Source organism: Melanotaenia boesemani, chromosome 22 (genome assembly GCF_017639745.1).
Source record: "Melanotaenia boesemani isolate fMelBoe1 chromosome 22, fMelBoe1.pri, whole genome shotgun sequence".
Classification (NCBI taxonomy): domain Eukaryota; kingdom Metazoa; phylum Chordata; class Actinopteri; order Atheriniformes; family Melanotaeniidae; genus Melanotaenia; species Melanotaenia boesemani.
In genome coordinates this window covers 28,110,658-28,131,857 of record NC_055703.1, presented here as the reverse complement: position 1 = coordinate 28,131,857, position 21,200 = coordinate 28,110,658, and the positions used below count along the sequence as shown (strand labels likewise).

Below are 21,200 nucleotides of genomic sequence, written 5' to 3'. Positions count from 1 at the left end.
GTAACAGCTTTTAATCCCAGTATAAACCAGTCTGTAACAGCTTTTAATCCCAGTATAAACCAGTCTGTAACAGCTTTTAATCCCAGTATAAACCAGTGTGTAGCAGCTTTTAATCCCAGTATAAACCAGTCTGAAGCAGCTTTTAATACCAGTATGAACCAGTCTGTAGCAGCTTTTAATCCCAGTATAAACCAGTCTGTAGCAGCTTTTAATCCCAGTATAAACCAGTCTGTAGCAGCTTTTAATCCCAGTATAAACCAGTCTGTAGCAGCTTTTAATCCCAGTATAAACCAGTCTGTAGCAGCTTTTAATCCCAGTATAAACCAGTGTGTAACAGCTTTTAATCCCAGTATAAACCAGTCTGTAGCAGCTTTTAATCCCAGTATAAACCAGTCTGTAGCAGCTTTTAATCCCAGTATAAACCAGTCTGTAGCAGCTTTTAATCCCAGTATAAACCAGTCTGTAGCAGCTTTTAATCCCAGTATAAACCAGTGTGTAACAGCTTTTAATCCCAGTATGAACCAGTCTGTAGCAGCTTTTAATCCCAGTTTAAACCAGTCTGTAGCGGCTTTTAATCCCAGTATAAACCAGTCTGTAACAGCTTTTAATCCCAGTATGAACCAGTGTGTAGCAGCTTTTAATCCCAGTATAAACCAGTCTGTAGCAGCTTTTAATCCCAGTATGAACCAGTCTGTAGCAGCTTTTAATCCCAGTATAAACCAGTGTGTAGCAGCTTTTAATCCCAGTATAAACCAGTCTGTAGCGGCTTTTAATCCCAGTATAAACCAGTCTGTAGCAGCTTTTAATCCCAGTATAAACCAGTCTGTAACAGCTTTTAATCCCAGTATAAACCAGTCTGTAGAGGCTTGTAATCCCAGTATAAACCAGTCTGTAACAGCTTTTAATCCAAGTATAAACCAGTCTGTAGCAGCGTTTAATCCCAGTATAAACCAGTCTGTAGCAGCTTTTAATCCCAGTATAAACCAGTCTGTAGCAGCTTTTAATCCCAGTATAAACCAGTCTGTAGCGGCTTTTAATCCCAGTATAAACCAGTCTGTAGCGGCTTTTAATCCCAGTATAAACCAGTCTGTAACAGCTTTTAATCCCAGTATAAACCAGTCTGTAGCAGCTTTTAATCCCAGTATAAACCAGTGTGTAGCATCTTTTAATCCCAGTGTGAACCAGTCTGTAGCAGCTTTTAATCCCAGTATGAACCAGTCTGTAGCAGCTTTTAATCCCAGTATAAACCAGTGTGTAGCAGCTTTTAATCCCAGTATAAACCAGTCTGTAACAGCTTTTAATCCCAGTATGAACCAGTCTGTAGCAGCTTTTAATCCCAGTATAAACCAGTCTGTAACAGCTTTTAATCCCAGTATAAACCAGTCTGTAGCAGCTTTTAATCCCTGTATAAATACGGTTTCAGGAAGTCGTGGTTCCAAGACGTCGTGGTTCCAGGACGTCGTGGTCCCAGGACGTCGTGGTCCCAGGACGTCGTGGTCCCAGGACGTCGTGGTCCCAGGACGTCGTGGTCCCAGGACGTCGTGGTTCCAGGACGTCGTGGTTCCAGGACGTCGTGGTTCTAGGACGTCGTGGTTCTAGGACGTGTCATCCCTGCATTGCCTGTGTGCCTCAACAAGGTGCAGCTGAAAGGAGACATGAAGAAGAAAAGCTCAAACCTGAGACAGGAAGTAAACAACCGGGCTGCTTAGTTACCGGTTGCTAAGTTACTTCACTGGAAAAGCAAACGTTGAGAGAACGATGTTCACTATTTTTATTTAAAAAAAAAGAGAAAAAACACAATAAAGAAACATGAATGATTAAATATGATGGGCTGGTGATGAAAAGAAGTGAATTTAGAGCCCTGAGGAAGGCCAGGTTTTGTGGCTGCATCCTCCAGACGTCTCACCTCCGGGGTGGGTCCCCCAGCCGCCATCATGTAGGTCACGCGGTACTTGTCCACGGGGTCATCGGGCGCTGTCCAGCTGGCTCGGAAGGAGTGGTGGGTCACCTCGGATGTAACCAGGTTGGTCGGCGGCTTCAGCTCAGCGTCTGAAACAGAGAAAATGAGACGTTGGGAACCAGCTGCAAATCCAGCCATCAAAAGGCTGGCGTGTCCAGGTTTCACAGACATGCACGTGGTCTCCGGTGGGGTGCCCCAGTAGCACGACAGAATAATAACCTAAAGCGGAGCCCGACCAACAGGGATTATTTGAGGCTGGGCAGATTCTTATATTGGCAGAAAATGACTCCAATAACCGATTAATCAGCCGATTAAGTTATTTAATTTATTTTAAATGTGTGTTGTGAATGTTTCTTTCTACGGCGCATTAATATAGCTTCCAGCTGTACCAACGAATTATCTGCAGATTTAAACCACAGCTGTATTCTCGTTATAAATAATATAAGGAGTGAAGCTGCCGGTAGAACACTATGCAGCCCTCTGATCCCCTCCAACCTGAAATCACATTTTCACTTCTCCATTTTTTTTCGTGACTCATATGAACCAAAATAAAACCAGAGATTTTGTCAGATGTAAAACGTGTCGTCTTTAACAGAGCTGCATTTTTAATGGTCCCAGATAGTCTGGAACCCATGTTCCTCCACAACACCACAGCGAGCTGCTGCTGCAGCCTGAGTCCCATTCTAGAAGTTTCTGACCAGTAACAGTAGGAGGGACATCCTGACGTAGCTGCTGACAGAGTAATGTTCTCCATTTTAACTTCCCTCCTCTCTGCTTCACATCCACTCTCCTGAAACACGTCTCAACACACAGCTTATGGAGGGACGGACCTCGTTCTGGGCTCTCATTTCTACACCTGCCTTATTTCTGCAGTTACCGGCTTTAAGCTGTTAGCTAACGCTATGCTAGCTTAGCATAACCACAGCAATGTTATTGCTAACTTAAACAGAGGGGGTAACTTAAGCTAGTGCTAACTGTAGCACTACAACATAATTAAAAAGCATGACCGACGTGACGAAGCACGGGTCGCTATCATGACATGGAAAACAGAGTTAAACTAAAACTGGAGACATGCTGAGTCACTCTTAACTTTACTACATCGTTATAAACGCACCTGTTGTAGTACTGTAGTGTAGCGTTGCCTGGCTGTAGCTACTGCTGTAGTTACTGACAGTGGTGACGAATACATATACACCCATCATATATATATATATATATATATATATATATATATATATATATATATATATATATATATATATATATATATATATATATATACACATATATATGTTATAAATATATAAAAAACATTTTTAGAATCAGTTACTTCTATTACAATATTACTTTATTTAGAATACTAGTTACTTTCATTAGAATTTTGCAGTTAATACCTTTCATGTAATAATTATTATTTCCGCGGGTCAGATTGGACCAACTGAGCAGACTTTGGGCCCCGGGCCGTATGTTTGACATCCCTGACTCATATGTTCCTAAAACCCATTTACAGACACACAACCCTTCCAACGCAACACTTTGCACCAGATGCTTGGATCTGGGTCCCAGCATCCTTTCACGGGCTGGACTATTAGAGGCTGTCAGAAGGATTGAGCTACATATTCGTACGAATTTATCTCTGCTTTCATCTCTGCAGCCAAGTCGGGTTCATCTCCTGCTTCTCTGACTCCAGGCAGGATTAAGCCGTTGGCATTTTCATCCTTCAGCCTGCTGAGACTAAGGCTTTATGTTGAGCATCTTTCTACCCTGGAGGACCCGTAAAAGCAGCTCAAAGCTGGCAGTAAAAGCTAAAAATTTACGGTTGTCAGTCTTTAAAACTGTGGCTTGGTAAATTCCGGAAAAGCAGAACTTTAGAAGCTGCAGAGTTTCCATCTCACTCCAAGCAGCAGTAATTACTACAAGGTGTAAAGCTGAGTCCGGCAAAGTAAATATCCTGCACAGCTGCGAGTGGCAGACCAGATCCAACACGGATGTTTAAACATCATGGCTTAGCAGATTCAAGTCTAAGCCAAGTTAGGCTCCTTTTCTATAGCATAAATCTGGTCAATAGAAGCAAGTAGAAATAAATTATCCTTCTATTTCCTGCTGTTTCTCATGAGTTCTTATTTGTCCTCTTTCCATAAAAACCTCTGCAGAATCGTTTAGACACAAGCTGAACTGGTGACTGAAGATCCACTCCTACCTGGACCTTTGACGCTGTTGCACAGGTTGACAGTCAGATCGTCAACGATGTCCAACAGGAAGCGGAAATCCTCCACATTGTACATGTGAATCTCATCCGGGTCAGAGGCAATGGACCTCAGCTCGTTCTCGTCAGCGTTCTTCACGCCTGAAAGGAAGATGAACCGGAATTATAGACGTTAGAAAGGAGGATGGAGGTGCCATGTGGTGGAGTGGGTGCTTACCGATGGCGTACAGCTCGATGCCGCTGTCTCTCAGCTTCTGGGAGTTTGAGATGATGTCATCCTGAGACTTTCCATCGGTGATCAGGACTCCAATCTTGCGAGAGTCTGGACGCATCCCCACATTGATCTTAAAGTTATTTTGAAGGATGTAGTTCAGAGCCATTCCTGTCCAACAAGAATGAGGAGGGTTAACCTCGTCATCATCACACCCTCCTGTACAGGGAGGCACCACGAGATCCTACAGTCCAGCAGATGTTAGCAGACAGCAGGAAGCAGCAATGCTAACATGTAGCATAGCAACATGACTAGCAGGAAACAGCAATGCTAACATGTAGCATAGCAACATGACTAGCAGGAAGCAGCAATGCTAGCATGTAGCATAGCAACATGACTAGCAGGAAGCAGCAATGCTAACATGTAGCATAGCAACATGACTAGCAGGAAACAGCAATGCTAACATGTAGCATAGCAACATGACTAGCAGGAAGCAGCAATGCTAACATGTAGCATAGCAACATGACCAGCAGAAAGCAGCAATGCTAACATATAGCATAGCAACGCAACATGACTAGCAGGAAGCAGCAATGCTAACATGTAGCATAGCAACATGACTAGCAGGAAGCAGCAATGCTAACATGTAGCATAGCAACATGACTAGCTGGAAGCAGCAATGCTAACATGTAGCATAGCAACATGACTAGCAGAAAGCAGCAATGCTAACATATAGCATAGCAACATGATGGGAAACTCAGCTAAAAGGCTCTACCAGGCATCGACATCCAAACCAAACAGTTCAGACCCCAGCAGTTATCTGGGAATGTAGAAACCAGGAGAACAGCTCTGTCCACTTTAGAAACCAGGTCTTGCTGTTCCTGATTCCAGCTCTAAAAACTCTGCTAACGTGTTCTCCTATGATTCTGCCTTTGAAGGCAAGGCAAGGCAGTTTATTTGTACAGCACATTTCATGTACAGGACAATTCAAAGTGCTTTACATAAAACAAAGACATTACAGATATTTAGAAATAGTAAAAGGCATTAACACATAATCACAATAAAATAATAAATTACATTAAAATGATTAAAAGCAAGATAATTTAAAAAGCTAACATGCAGATTTCATGCATAGGTGCAAGAGAAATGTTTTGAACCTGGATTTAAAAATGTCTACATTTGGTGAAAGTTTAATCTCCACTGGCAGTTTGTTCCATTTGTTAGCAGCATAACAGCTAAATGCTGCTTCTCCATGTTTAGTATGGACTCTGGTCTGGTCTCTGGTCTGGACTCTGGTCTGGACTAGTTGACCAGAGTCTTTGGATCTAAGAGCTCTGCTAGGGTTATATTCTCTGAACATATAACAGATGAATTCTGGGCCTAAACCGTTCTGGGATGTAAACCATCAGAAGGGTTTTAAAATCTATTCTGTGACTGACTGGAAACCAGTATAAACTAGAAACCAGTATAAACTGGAAACCAGTATAAATATGTTTGCTCCAGACTCTGACACATTAAGTCTATTGGACTGCAGTCATCTGTTGACAGAGACACATAAAGTTGTGTATCATCAGCATAACTTTGATAATTAATACTATAGTTCTGTAATATTTGACCCAAAGGGAGCAGATACAAGTTGAACAGAAGAGGTCCAAGGACTGACCCCTGGGGGACTCCACAAGTCATGGCCACTCGCTCGGATTCATAGCTGCCGATCGTAACTAAATAACTCCGGCCTTCTAAATAGGACCTGAACCAGTTAAGGACCGCTCCAGAAAGTCCAACCCAGTTTTCCAGCTTGAAAACAGGATTCTGTGATCTACAGGATCAAACGCAGCACTGAGATCCAACAGAACCAGGACTGATACTAGACCAAAAACCAGGACTAGTACTAGACCAGAACCAGGACTGATACTGGACCAAAAACCAGGACTAGTACTAGACCAGAACCTGGACTGATACTTGACCAAAAACCAGGACTGATATTTGACCAAAAACCAGGACTAGTACTAGACCAGAACCAGGACTGATTCTGGACCAGAACCAGGACTGATATTTGACCAAAAACCAGGACTAGTACTAGACCAGAACCAGGACTGATATTTGACCACAAACCAGGACTAGTACTAGACCAGAACCAGGACTGATACTGGACCAGAACCAGGACTGATATTTGACCAAAAACCAGGACTAGTACTAGACCAGAACCACGACTAGTACTAGACCAGAACCAGGACTAGTACTAGACCAGAACCAAGACTAGTACTAGACCAGAACCAGGACTGATACTAGACCAGAACCAGTATTCAACCTAATGTCATTTAACACTGTGACCAGAGCTGTTTCAGGGCTGTGATGAGGTCGGAAGCCGGACTGAAATTTATCAAGATTTCCACTTTCATTTAAAAAGTCATGAAGCTGGCGAAATACAACTTTCTCGATGATCTTGGAAATAAAAGAGGTTAGAGACGGTCTATAGTTGTTCGTTATAGAGGCGTCTAGAGTCCTTTTCTTTAGGAGGCTTAATAGCAGCTATCTTTACTGACTTGGGTAAAATGCCTGATGCCAGTGAGCTGTTAACTATCAGTAGGAGACCACTTTCTACTGAGGTAAAAACTGGTTTTAAAAAGTCGGATGGTATCATGTCCAGAGTGCATGTTGTTGATTTCAAATGCCAAACTGTTTCTTGTAGGACTTTTAAATTCACCATTTTAAATTGCGACATGACATCAGAATTATTTCCGGGTTTTAGACACAGACTAGTTTTCTTGTGTGACTGTGTGGAATTAATATTTTGCCTAATTGTTTTAATGTTTTGGCTAAAAAAGTTGGTAAATTGGTTTTATTTCTCAGTGGAAAGGAGCTCTGGGCTTATCTGTATAGGAGGATTAGTAAGTTTTTCAATCATAGCAAACAGAGAGAATTGTTGACATTCCTGTTAATCATTTCAGATAAATGCAGCTCTCTGGCCTTCACAGCTCATTGTTATAGTTACGCAGGCTTTGTTTGTACAGCTCATATTAAATTTGAAGTTTATTTTTCCGCCATTTCCACTCAGTTTTTCTGCTTTCTCTTTTTAGGCTGGTAACCACAGTGGTGTTTCTCCATGGTGTTTTCTGTTTGATCAAAGTTGCTCTTGATTCTTATCGGTGCAACAGCATCCATTACATTCAAGACTTTCAGATTGAAATGATCCAGGAGTCCATCAACTGACTCTGCTCTGGTTGTTGGTAACGTAGCTATGGCCTCCACAAACTTAGCACTTGTTCTTTCATTAATGTACCTCTTCCTAACCGAGGAGCAGGTTGGTTGGACATTCTGAGTGATCAGGAAATCAAACAAAATACTAAAATGGTCAGACAAGGCCGAGTCAGTGACCACAACAGAAAAAATATCAACACCCTGAAATAACCAGGTCCAGAATGTGACCTCGAATGTGGGTCGGTTCTTTTACATGTTGCCACAAACCAAACATGTCCAATATGGAACAAAATTCCTTGACATTACCATCCGTCATGTTATCTATGTGAATGTTAAAATCCCCAGTTAAGATGAAATGGTTAAAATCAGTAGAGATAACCGACAATAATTCAGAAAATTCATCAATAAAATTCACACAGTGTCCTGGACGTCTGTAGATGATTAGAAATAGGATTTTAGGAATGCCCCTTAAAATAAAACTAAGATATTCAAAAGAAGTAAAATCAGCAAATGAAATCTCTTTACACTGGAATGAATCTTTAAATAAGGCAGCTTCTCCTCCCCCTTTCCTCCCGTTTCCACATTTATTCATAAAACTAAAATGAGGGGGTGTGTTTCATTAAGAACTGTAGCACTTGTGTCTTCTGTTAACCATGTTTCTGTCAGAAAAAGAAAATCTAAACTGTGAGAAATGATGAAGTCATTAACTAACAGTGATTGTTGGACAGAGATCTAACATTAAGTACAGCAGCTTTATGAAGTTTACTCTGGTCTCTGTTGTATTCTGAGTTATACAAGGTACAGTTAACAGATTAGATCCATTCGCCCCACAAACTGACCGTGTTCGATTCCTTATTTTACTAACACAGGAATCCTACTGGGTCCAGGCTTGATCTCAGAACAGCTGTCAGTAGTAGCAAAACTACAACAAGGACCCTGAACGTATCATGGATGCTATCTTTGTTGTGAATTCTGCTGCTCTGTGAACCTCCTGCACCTCCTCCCATGCCCTGCTCTGCCAGGACAGATGATCTAAGAGGAGGATGAGGAGGGGGAGGAGGGGGAGCCCTGTATTTCTTGGTAGATGGTGGTCGCTGGGGTCCGGTCCGGGATAGAGACATCCTTTGAAGACCTCGGGTGATGTGGAGAAGAGGGTCTGGTGAGGGGGGAGAGCTGGGAGTTGATCTCTTCTCTGCTGTGTCCTTCGCTCTTATCTGTACATCATGTTTGGGTTTTTCGTCCCAACAGCATAACGCAAATGTGCACCAAGTAATCTGCATCCAGTTAGATTTGGATGCAGACCATCAGGTCTGAATCGCTCCTTACAGTTCCAAAAGATGTTGAAGTTATCAATGAACTTTATCCCATGGGTGATACATGCGTTTGATAACCATGTGTTCAGGCCAAGAAGTCTACTGTGAAAGAAACTGGAAATAAACCATGAAGGTCCTGCTGGTTTCCATGGAGACGAAGGAGGTTTTATAGTGAAGGATTCTCTTCCTATCATAGACTATCTTGACCTTCACTTCTTTCTGGATCCTCATGGTGGTTCTAAGGTGAATGTGGGGCTCTCTCTGGATCCTCTGGACTCTGACCATTGATAGAGGTGTCCATCATCATCATCATCATCATCATCATCGTCATCAGCCGATGGCTTCCTGAGATATTTACCTGCGTAACACCTCTATTAAACGCCTGGAAACCTGCTTGGGTTCACTTTTACCTTCTGCTGTAGCACAGTTCCTCCTCAGACATTACTTGACTCATCCTTTAAAAGGGTTTAGAAACTCATAGTGAGATATGAACCAGACATTAACTTTGTGAGATTAAAACTCAGCCCCTGGCTCAGCAGACACATGGCAAGCTGCTGGTTTTCTAATAAAACTTCTCTGAACAGCTGGACCACCTGTCATGGTGTTTCCTCCTTTATATGGCAGGTTGGCGACAGCGTTCATCAGGGACTCTTTGGTTGGATGAGCGTTGAGGTGCCACTCGGTCTTCGGGTCTCCGCTGTACTGAGCCAGACCTGCAGAAACACAACCAGCAACATATTTAAGCAGAAAGCGCCGGCAGCTCTGTTTCTCCTGACCAGCAGGATAAATCCTGACTCCACCTTCACGCAGAAACATGAGAAATATTACCGATCTGCACTCTGTCCACGCCGATGTCGAACACGCTGACCATACGACCAATAAAGTTGCGGATGGTTTTGAAGTTGATGCGACCGATGCTCCAGGAGCCGTCGACCAGCAGCACAATGTCCGCCTTTGCGCTGGTCTTACACTGAGTGTCTGCAGGGAGACCGGGTGGGGGGTTAGAGGGACATCAACACCACAACAGACCCCCGCATCCCCCAAGCAGCGTCTGCTCAGTGTTCAGTTAAGGTTGTGTTAGAAAAGAGTGAAAAAGAGAAACTGTGGAAACATCAGAAAGAGGAAGAGCTGAGGAACAACATTGTCATACAGCCAGTAGTTTTACAGTTTCATACAAATCATCACATTCAGAACATTTTTAGATTATTCTCTCCTCCAGGACAGCGAGTAATTTCGACTTTTCCAGGCTTTCAGATGACCCTCCTCCTCCTTCTCCTCCTCCTCCAGCAGCAGATAAACACCTCCTTCCCCTGAAGGTGCAGCACGTTCCTGCTCCAAGCACCTGCAGGACTGAAACAGATCTGTTGGCCCTCGTCTAGAGGACGACAGCCTCAGAGACGCCTGTGTGAGCAACTGCAAACAGGTTAGAAAACAGTAAACTGCTTTTATTCCTTTAAGCAGGATGCAGAAACAGCTGCGGTCTGCCAGCATTCATTAATCACAACAGAGGTAACTTTAAGTGGCATCTAATACGCTGCAGATGAGGGCGAGATCCAGTGTATCTGAGCAGAAGCAGATAAATAGCCGGCCCTGGCCAACCGGGGCATATAAATCACTGACATCCTGCAGAAAGCTGCAGAAACTCTGAATTTCTGTTATTTTTGCACCCAGGCCAGCTCTGAAGCCTCAAACCTTGAAATGGAACCGTTTTTCACTCATTTAGAAGAGTCTGGCAGCAAAGAGGAGCAGATGGGTTTGTTTTTGGTGTCAGATTTACATTAGTGAAGTTCTGACTGCAGAAGATCCAGACACGTTATGAGTGCTATTCTTCTGATGGCGATGAGGTCTCTCAAACTGTTCAAAGTTCCCATGAAACCAAAGACACATTTCCTTACGGGACAATTAGATATATCATATCTCACCATATTATACCAAAACATATCAAACCGTATCGTACAAACCGTATCCTGTTTAACATGCCAGAATTGCCCTGGACGAGCTGGATGAAGATAAGTCTGGCCTGCCCTGATTACACTGCTGCCACGTCCCACCCCTAGATAAGAGGACAGACGGATGGATGGACTGAATTTCACAAGAACTCTTTTTATAGCCACAGTATTTTAACAGATAATAGTCCCTGCATCCATCCGACCGACCATCCGTCCATCCAGCCCAACTCGAAATGTGTCTTAACTACTTTAAGGTCTCAGCTTTTAATTTCAGCCCTCTTTGGTCATGTGGGTAGAGGTGATGATAAATCAGGGTTGGATTGCAGATTCAACATTCAAAAAAGGAAAAGAAACCAAACTAGAGCTTTCTATTAATTTGAAACATCATAAATACATCATGTTTGAATGGCTGACTGATCAATTCTAAAGCCTGGTACACACGTAACGATTTTTTTAATCTTGTCAGATGTTTTATCTAAGACCTCACACGTGAAGATAAAAAAATCAGTTTTGACCGTACTGTGTGGGGTGTGCTCCGAAACTGTAATCACAGAACAACACACACATGACGATGCTGTCCAGCAACTCATTTACAATCTAGTCCTCCAAGCCGGACAAATGTTGAAACGTAGAAGAAGAAACATAGCAACAACCGGTAAAAATCGTAGAAGAAGAAACATAGCAACAACCGGCAAAAAACGTAGAAGAAGAAACATAGCAACAACTGGTAAAAAAAAAATGTAGAAGAAGAAACATAGCAACAACTGGTAAAAAAAAATGTAGAAGAAGAAACATAGCAACAACCGGCAAAAAATGTAGAAGAAGAAACATAGCAAAAACCGGCAAAAAATGTAGAAGAAGAAACATAGCAACAACTTGTAAAAAAAAAAACGTAGAAGAAGAAACATAGCAACAACTTGTAAAAAAAAAACGTAGAAGAAGAAACATAGCAACAACTTGTAAAAAAAAAACGTAGAAGAAGAAACATAGCAACAACCGGCAAAAAATGTAGAAGAAGAAACATAGCAACAACCGGCAAAAAACGTAGAAGAAGAAACATAGCAACAACCGGCAAAAAAAAAAAAAAAAAAAAAAAAAAATCTAGAAGAAGAAACATAGCAACAACCGGCAAAAAATGTAGAAGAAGAAACATAGCAACAACCGGCAAAAAACGTAGAAGAAGAAACATAGCAACAACCGGCAAAAAATGTAGAAGAAGAAACATAGCAACAACCGGCAAAAAACGTAGAAGAAGAAACATAGCAACAACCGGCAAAAAAAAAAAAAAAAAAAATCTAGAAGAAGAAACATAGCAACAACCGGCAAAAAAAAAAAAAAAAAAAGTAGAAGAAGAAACATAGCAACAACCGGCAAAAAAAAAAAAAAAAAAAATCTAGAAGAAGAAACATAGCAACAACCGGCAAAAAAAAAAAAAAAAAAAGTAGAAGAAGAAACATAGCAACAACTTGTAAAAAAAAAACGTAGAAGAAGAAACATAGCAACAACCGGCAAAAAAAAAAAAAAAAAAAAGTAGAAGAAGAAACATAGCAACAACCGGTAAAAATCGTAGAAGAAACATAGCAACAACCGGCAAAAAAACGTAGTAGAACCATGGCAACAACTGGGAAACACAACACCCAGCATGGAAGAGGACATACATGACGAGGGAATGATGGGGACTTGGGACTATTGTTAACAGAAAAAGCCAGAACTGAAAGAAATACCAGACTGGAGGCGGCGTGAACACTGACTTTGTTTACTTCCTTGTTCTCCAGCCAGCTCGCTCTCTGATTGGCTACATTTCGTACCACGTCACCATCCACGCAGTCACAATGCACGAGTCATCGCCGTTTCTCAGAAATCGGCTCTGAAATATTGAACATGTTCAATGTTCCCGATTGTCGGCTACATTACGGAGCGGATTATCGGGACAAATCGACTTGTAACCACAGACCAAATGATGATTGGACATGGAAATCTCACCATGATCGGGCGTTTGCCATACGAGGTCGGGAAGAGGCAAAATCGAGACAAAAACAGCCCAAAAATCATTGTGTGTACCAGGTTTTAGCTCAAACCTGATGCATGAACATGTCAATTCACCAACTTCAAACTCGTCTTTGCAGTTTTTGGGCATCACATTTTAACGAACCGGGTACAGTATGGAACAGGATATTCTCATCATGGATGTACAACAAACCTGCAGCAAATCTGTGATGTTATCACGTCAATATGGAGCTAAACCTCTGAGGAGGGTTTCCACCACCTTGTTCAACCATCACACTAAGAATTAATTCATAATTGTGATCCGGTTTATCTAACTCAAATAAACTTTTTATGGCACAGAACAGAGCAGCTCCGAGTTGTACCTCCCAGGCAAATATTGCTCTAATGCATTTAAACTGGTTATTTGTTAAAGATCGATGTCTTTATTATATGTACTTCTACTTCTGATTAAAGATAACGGCTCTGGTGCACTTTCACTGACTTCATGACTCCAAACCGCTTCAATCCAGTAAGAGAACCGTTCCCACTGTGGAATGACAGTTTTGTCTCCATAAGAAGAAACGTTTTAACAGCCAGTGAAAGATGGCGTCTTATCAGCACATGAAGGAAGCCTGAAGCAGCTTTTTCAGATCAAAGTTACAGAAACCAGCATCTCAGAGGAAGACCTCAGCGGACACCCGGGCCTGGTTCTCCGCTCGGAGAGCAGCCAGGTTAACCACCTCCTCGGGGTCTCAGGAGAAGCAGAACATTTTCCTAGCTGCACGCATTACCACGGCAACTGACCTTCTGCATCATAAAAAATGTCTGATTGCAAACAGAGCCCATTTTTCCAGACTTCAGACAACATCACATCAGGAAATATCTACTTCTGCATGACATTTGGCCGGCAGATGCAGAGCTGACGGAGCTCATCAACATCATCCAAGGTCATCACACCATGCGGTGGCTGGGGAAGATGTTCATCTGGGTCATTTATAAATGTTAGTGTCACAACTTCAGCGCGAGTCTGTTGATGAAGAGATAGCGAAATGCTGAGGAAACATGACTAATTTGTACTAATCACAATCATCTGCACCACGTTCCAATCTGATTCCAACAGCAACCAATAATTCAACCTTCTGGCACTAATCTGAGACTCGTGGTTTAATCCTGATCAGACGCCTACAGAGCAGTGTGTGCTGAGATGGACTCGTCACATTTTACCAGAAGGATCCAGAGGAGGAGGTTCAGGATCGTCCATGAGGGTCGTCTTCTCCTCGCCCGCGAGAGGCAAACTCACGCCTCCATCAAACATCCCGATGACAGCCACAGAGTACCGCGTTCCCCCCCTGAGGAGAAATCAACACACGCTAGGTCAGGATCCGCCTCCGAAATGACAAATTCAACACGTAGTCTGAAAATAACGAAAATCACTTTACACCGGGGGTGCCAAACATACGGCCCGGGGACCAAAACCAGTCCACCAGACGGTGCAATCTGGCCCCAAAGGATGACTTTCACAAAAATAACAGAAGATATTAACTGTGATATTTAAATACAAGCAACTTTAATATTCATATAAAAGTAACTATAATCTGTTATGTGTCCAGGTGAGGTTTAAATGTGAAACATCTCCGAGGCTCAAACATCGTTCCACAAGCACTCATCAGCAGGGTTCCAAAGGCGAGGAAAAGTTCCGCTAAATTTCCAGAAACTTTCCATGGGAAGTGAAGCTGGGAAAATTTCCACCGGAATTATTGGGAATTCACGAGAATTCACTGAAATTTGGAGATAATTTCAACAAACTATCATATCCCAACACAAACATCAAGGTTTTGTTTTGTCATCATTAGAAATCCATGCAAAATAAAAGGATGAAAAACGTGGAATTTCTACAGATTTACTTCAGAGTGTAAACCTTTAGTTCCTGTACTGTGCAGTTCCTTTATTAAACAACAAAAACATGGTTGCTGAGTAAAGTTTTACTCAGCCGAAAGGCCACTGGTTTTTCCACGCTCACACTTGTGAGGCTGTTGCGAACCTTTGTGTCCAAGTAACCGAACAAAGGCCGGTCGCGCAGAGGCGGCTGATGATGGCGGGATTTGGAGGATGATGGAGGATGATGGAGGCTACAGGTGCAGGGGCCTCAGATCCACAAAGTCCCTCCCACCAGGTGGATGCAGACATGTGCTGGCATCACTGCCAGATTCCCTCCCCTTCCCAAAGGCCTTGCTTGGTTCGGTACTTTGCCAAACTGCCCAGAACTTTACCTTTACAGCATAGATATTCCTGCGTGTTTGCTATAAATCAGGCTGTTTTGGCCACGATTCTGCAACAATATATTTCCCTCAACTATATTTAAGCTCTCTCTTAAGTGAATTACCTTAAATTTAGTAAATTTCTGGTTAATTCCCAAATATTCCCATTAATTCCCATGGACAGTTTCCAACTTTATTTTTAATTAATTTTTATTTTAATTTTGCAACCCTATAAACCAGCACTAAAAACCCCATCAGAGGTCAAACACAGACCACGAGCAGACCGGGGCCTCATTTCTAAAGCAGGAGAAGGAACAAAAACCAGCGTACGCCAAACATAGTCCACTTCTGGGATTTATAAAAGCCAAACTTGACGTGAAAATGTTCCTTCCTCCACGGCAACTCTGACCCAGACGTACGTAGAATCTAGAGAAAAGGGAAATGGCGACACCACCGGTCCAGAATAAACCAAGAAATAATGTGAAATGTGAGACGTTTGTACACAATCCACTCTTACCTTCCACACCACGTGTTAGATATTAAAGCTGTTTGTAGACATAAAGACACATTCCATATTAATTCTCCTAAGAGCCACGCTCGGGAAAACCAGGATTTCCAGGAAAAAGGGAGATGATGTTAATAAGAAGCTCAACCACTAAAACATGTTCTGTCATTGTGGAACAAAACTTCATGTTATAAATCCATCCAGATAAATAAGGAGCCAGTCTGCTGCCAGCATGTAGCAGCCAGTGTGGAAAGTAGCTTTGGTCCTTCAGTCCAGCAGAGCAGGACCAGACTGGAGGCTGGAGGTCTAGAAGTGATGCTACGCTAACGAAACACACAAGAGGAGGATTTCCTTTATTTATTCTTACACAATGCTTTTTATTGTCCTCATTTCTGTCCACACACTCTTTATTTCCCACAACTCCTTGTCCACCTGGTTAATAGAGCTGATGGTGTCCCTCTGCACCGCCCAGCCAGCTGGAGCCCCGCCCAGCCAGCTGGAACACCCAGCAACTAGAAAGAAATATGATTTAACACTAAATAAACGGCTACCAGTCTCAGATGTATCTGTACATGTTTATTTTATAGATTAAAACAAATTACCGGCATCATTACTTTCATCTAGCAGACGCTTTTCTCCAAAGTGATTCACCACTCAGATTCGAACTTCAGCCTCCTGCATGGCAGACGGATGTTCTACCGACTGATATCCATCCGTATGATCCGACGTTTCTGGTGTTTCTTCCTTCTGACGCTGTGATGACAGCGTCTCCACCTGCTGCCACTATTCTGTCTTTCTGACACCAGTAACGTCCACGCCGTGTCCACCAGTTACACATTTTTACCTTTTCCAACGTGCTCCATCAGGATCTCTGTCTCACACCGAAAAATTCCTCTTCTTCCCTCTTTTTCCCTCCTGAGCCATCATGGAAATGATGTGATGAATATGTATTACAGGCGTCCACCTGACCATTTATAGCCACCATGTGGGCGGAGCAAGGCGCTCCTCACCTGCGCCGCTTTAGAGTTGGTTCTGGTTTATAAACGGAAACATGGAGGATGTGCGTGTGCAGGATTTTATGAATCTGGAAGTAGAAGTGCGCCACAGATGCCGCCTGTAGTCTGCTTTGCTACGCTCAGGTTAATAAATGAGGCCCCTGGTCTAGGACTCTATCTTAGACTTTAAACCCACTTTGTCGTGTCTATGCTGGTGAGTTGAATGTCGACTCCTACCTGAGCTCCTCCAGGACCACCGTGTTGTCATATGGACCCACCAGGAGCTCCCCCAGGTCGACTTCATTCCCTGTGGGGTGGAAGGTCACTTTGTAGCCCTTAACATTTCCAGGCGCCGGATCCCAGGAGACCCTGAAACTGTTCTTGGTGGGTTCTGAGGTCTGAAGGTTCCTGGGAGCCTTGAAGGGCGACACTGCAATAGAAGAAGCCAGCAGGAACTTCAGGACAGAACCAGACTTCAAGCTTTAAAGGACACGCACCACATTCAAGCCAGTTTTCATTAGTCCATAATACAATTCCTGGAAGTGGGAGTCAGTGGTTAGAATCCCAGTCCGGAGTCATGCCGTGTGTTAGTAGCGGCAGCGTGTGACTGAGCACGGAGTGTGTAACGGTGGGTTCAGAGTCCTGGTGAGGAAACACTCGTCTTAACAAGGAGTTTAAACTTCACAACTTCTCATGCTGGATCTAACCTACCGGACATAATGAGTCATTCAGTACGCTGCAGCTTACTGAGGAATAAACACACATTTACACAAATGATCAAGTTGGAAAATAAAATGTTTCAGATACATAAATATGATTATTCTATAAATACTGTCATGGAGCAGATAAAATAGCCGTACGTGTAGAATAAAATACTGCTGTGGAGGAGCTGTGGCTGCTTTTAATGGTATTCTAATAAACCTCTTTGTGTTGTAGTGATTTTACTGATGCCCCATAAAAGTCAGAAATTATTTACACAGTAGGAAGCAGCTCTTTCTCTTACGTGAAGTTAAACCGGCTGAACTGAAGAATAATTTGAGATTAAAGTTGGAAAATGTGGCTTTAAATCATATTTTTGTCCTCTGTGGCCACTCAAGGGTCAGATTAGTTATTTCTGTGGCTATTTGCTTAAAAATATGAAAAAATCACAACTTTTCTTTTACAAAACCTACAAATGCAGAAACTGAAATAGCAGGATACTGAATAAATGATGATTATTTTACATTATTTTACATTTAACAGGAGATTAGGTAATGATATCCAGTATCTGGGCTCATCTCTAGACCTCTACTACTAGCACTTTTCTTTTATAACCTGGCATCCCTACCTACCCCGACCACATGTTGGATCGAGGACAGGTTTAAACATCTTGGTTAAGATGGACATGTCTCTGCTGTGTCTCTCAGAGGGTTGAATTATGGACCAACGTACGTGTTGTTCCTACTCCTTGCCTTGCTTTTCCTTCCCCGCGCTTGTAGATGGGCAGAACGCTGATGTCGTAGGTGGTCGTGGGCTGCAGGCGCTTCATGACGTTGGAGGTGAGCGTCCCCGCCAGCTTCAGCACCACCTCTTTGTCTCCACCGCGGGGGACATACTTCAGCCGGTAGTTGAGCACCTTTCCCGGTGCCGCAGTCCAGGTGACCTTCATGGTCCGTTCCGTCTCATCTGACACCAACAACCTTTTGCCAGCAGCTGAAGCTGAAAGATGAAGAAGATTTTCATCAGTTAAACATGGAGAATCATCCTGGACCCGGTGTCCGGGGGGGGGGGGGGGGTTGCAGGGGGGGCTAGCCCTACCCCAAAAGCTGCTTGAACCCCCCCAGAGCTCAAGGTGTCTTTATAATGAAATTCCAGCATTCCTTCGGGTGCAGTGTGAGCTTTGCAGCTGCCAGAGGCGGGGACCCTGGTGGTCTGATCCTCGGCTGCAAAAGCTAGCTCTAGGGACGTGGAATGTCATCTCTTTGGCAGGGAAGGAGCCTGAGCTGGTGGCTGAGGTTGAGCGGTTCCAGTTAGATATAGCTGGACTCACGACGACGCACGGCTTGGGCTCTGGAACCACTGTCCTCGAGAGGGGCTGAGCTCTTCCATTCTGGAGTTGCTCCCGGTGAGAGGCACCGAGCAGGTGTGGGCATGCTCATTGCCCCCCGACTTGGCACCTGTACGTTGGGGTTTAACCCGGTGGACCAAAGGGTAGCCTCCCTCTGCCTTCAGGTAGGGGGGACGGGTCCTGACTGTTGTTTGTGCTTATGCACCAAATAGTAGTTCAGAGTACCCATCCTTTTTGGAGTCCTTGGAGGGGGTGTTGGACAGCACTCCTTCCAGGGACTCCATCATTCTGCAGGGGGACTTCATGCTCACGTGGGCAATGACGGCGAGACCTGGAGGGGCGTGACTGGGAGGAATGGCCCCCCTAATCTAAATCCGAGTGGTGTTTTGTTGTTGGACTTCTGTGCTCGTCATGGACTGTCAGCGAACACCTTGTTCAGACATAAGAGTGTCCACATGTGCACTTGGCACCAGCACACTCTAGGCCGCAGTTCGATAATCGACTTTGTGGTCGTGTCGTCGGACTTGCGGCTGCATGTTCTGGACACTCGGGTGAAGAGAGGGGAGGAGCTGTCAACTGATCACCACCTGGTGGTGAGTTGGCTCAGGGGGAGGATGCTGGTCAGGCCTGGCAGACCCAAGCGTGTTGTGAGGGTCTGCTGGGAACGTCTGGCGGACTCTCCTGTCAGAAAGAGTTTCAACTCCCATCTCCGGCAGAGCTTCAACCATGTCCCGGGTGAGGTGAGGGACATTGAGTCTGAGTGGGCTGTGTTCCGTGCCTCTATTGTCGAGGCGGCCAGCTGCAGCTGTGGCCGTAAGGTCGTCGGTGCCTGTCGTGGCGGTAACCCCCGAACTCGCTGGTGGAAACCGCCAGTAAGGGATGCCGTCAAGCTGAATAAGGAGTCCTATCGGGCCTTTTTGGCCTGTGGGACTCCAGAGGCAGCTGATGGGTATCGGCGGGCTAAGCGGAGCGCAGCTTTGGTGGTTGCTAAGGCAAAAACTCGAGCATGGGAGGAGTTTGGAGAGGCCATGGAGAATGACTTCCGGACGGCTTCGAGGAGATTCTGGTCCATCATCCGGCGGCTCAGGAGGGGAAAGCAGTGCTCCGTCAACATTGTGTACAGTGGGGATGGGGGGCTGCTGACTTCGACTCTGGATGTTGTGAGGCGGTGGACGGAATACTTCGAAGACCTTCTCAATGCCACCAACATGTCTTCCGATGAGGAAGCAGAGGCTGGGGTAGCTGGTGCTGGCTCTCGTATCTCTGGGGCTGAGGTCGCTAAGGGGGTTAAAAAGCTCCTCGGTGGCAGGGTCCTGGGGGTGGATGAGGTCCACCCAGAGTTCCTTAAGGCTCTGGATGCTGTAGGGCTGTCTTGGCTGACACGCCTCTGCAGCATCGCGTGGACATCGGGGACAGTTCCCCTGGACTGGCAGACTGGGGTGGTGGTCCCCCTCTTCAAAAAGGGGGACCGGAGGGTGTGCTCCAACTACAGGGGGATCACACTCCTCAGCCTAACTGGTAAGGAGGAGATGGATGGATGGATGGATGGATGGAAGGATGGATGGATGGATGGAAGGATGGATGGATGGATGGATGGATGGATGGATGGATGGATGGACGGATGGACGGAGGCTGAGTGTTTGCAGGGGTTCTTACCATCGGTGGTTTCCTGTCCGCTGAGCGGCTCGCTGTCTTCGTCGCCGTAGGCAGCGATGACAGAGACCTGGTAACGCATCTCTGGACTCAGTCCTTCCAGCATGGTGTCCGTTACATCTCCTGGCACCGTTTTCTCTCCAGACTCGTCAGAAAACAGCGACTTCCATCTAACTCGATATTTGTTGACATTCCCGGGCGCTGCCGTCCAGGACACCACGAAGCTGGACTCCGTTACATCGCTGGTGACCAGGTTTTTAGGAGGACCCACCTCTGAAAAAAGGAGAAAATGCTTGGATTCATACATAAGACACATTCATTCATAAGCAAAAAGCAAAGCCTTGTTGCTCAAATAACATTCTAATTACTAGCTCTGCCCACTAGAGGAGAAATTGACTTAACAACCATGGCAACACAAAAGACGCATGGAAGTTCCTCTACTGCAGCATCATGAGCAGTTTTCCAGCAGGATTATTCTTCTAAGCTACAGTAAAGACATTCCTTGTGGAATTATTGTTTTGACTAATGCGGTTCTCACTAATGGAGCTGAACAGTCTTAAAACGTCATAGAGGGTTAATTCAGCCTGATTAGCTCTTCACATCCAGCCTGCTCGGCCCTTTATGAGCAGAGTCTGCTCCCACTCAGGCAGCAGTTTGTCCTACAAATCGGCTTTTTTCTGCAATAAGATAATCTGCCATGGACGGCATTCTTCCAGCTTTGAAATAACTGGAGAAAAATCAAGATCACCCAGCTTTCTACAAGCACTTAAACGCACCATGTCTGCACAAAGCTGTGAGGCTCCCAGAAGCGTTGAGAATACAAATCCTTCATGCCATTAAAACTGGTCAGTAAACGCTGTTGTGTCAGTGAGTACCAGACAGTTCGTGCGCACGTATTAAACCATTTATCTGCGTAGAA

General features: G+C 44.3%; 1 protein-coding gene across 6 annotated transcripts in view; it reads right to left on the bottom strand.

Moving 5' to 3' along the window:
• The window catches only part of col12a1b (collagen, type XII, alpha 1b), a 182,808-nt gene that overhangs the window by 123,547 nt on the left and 38,061 nt on the right, over window positions 1-21,200 (bottom strand). For all 6 annotated transcript variants that reach the window (XM_041976517.1, XM_041976512.1, XM_041976515.1 and 3 more), the window contains 9 exons: window positions 20,285-20,554; window positions 18,013-18,279; window positions 16,819-17,011; window positions 14,048-14,172; window positions 9,717-9,866; window positions 9,482-9,601; window positions 4,384-4,548; window positions 4,161-4,307; window positions 1,907-2,049 (listed from right to left, as the gene is read on the bottom strand). In XM_041976517.1, the coding sequence (XP_041832451.1) occupies window positions 1,907-2,049; window positions 4,161-4,307; window positions 4,384-4,548; window positions 9,482-9,601; window positions 9,717-9,866; window positions 14,048-14,172; window positions 16,819-17,011; window positions 18,013-18,279; window positions 20,285-20,554 (1,580 nt within the window). The remainder of the gene's footprint in view (window positions 1-1,906; window positions 2,050-4,160; window positions 4,308-4,383; window positions 4,549-9,481; window positions 9,602-9,716; window positions 9,867-14,047; window positions 14,173-16,818; window positions 17,012-18,012; window positions 18,280-20,284; window positions 20,555-21,200) is intronic.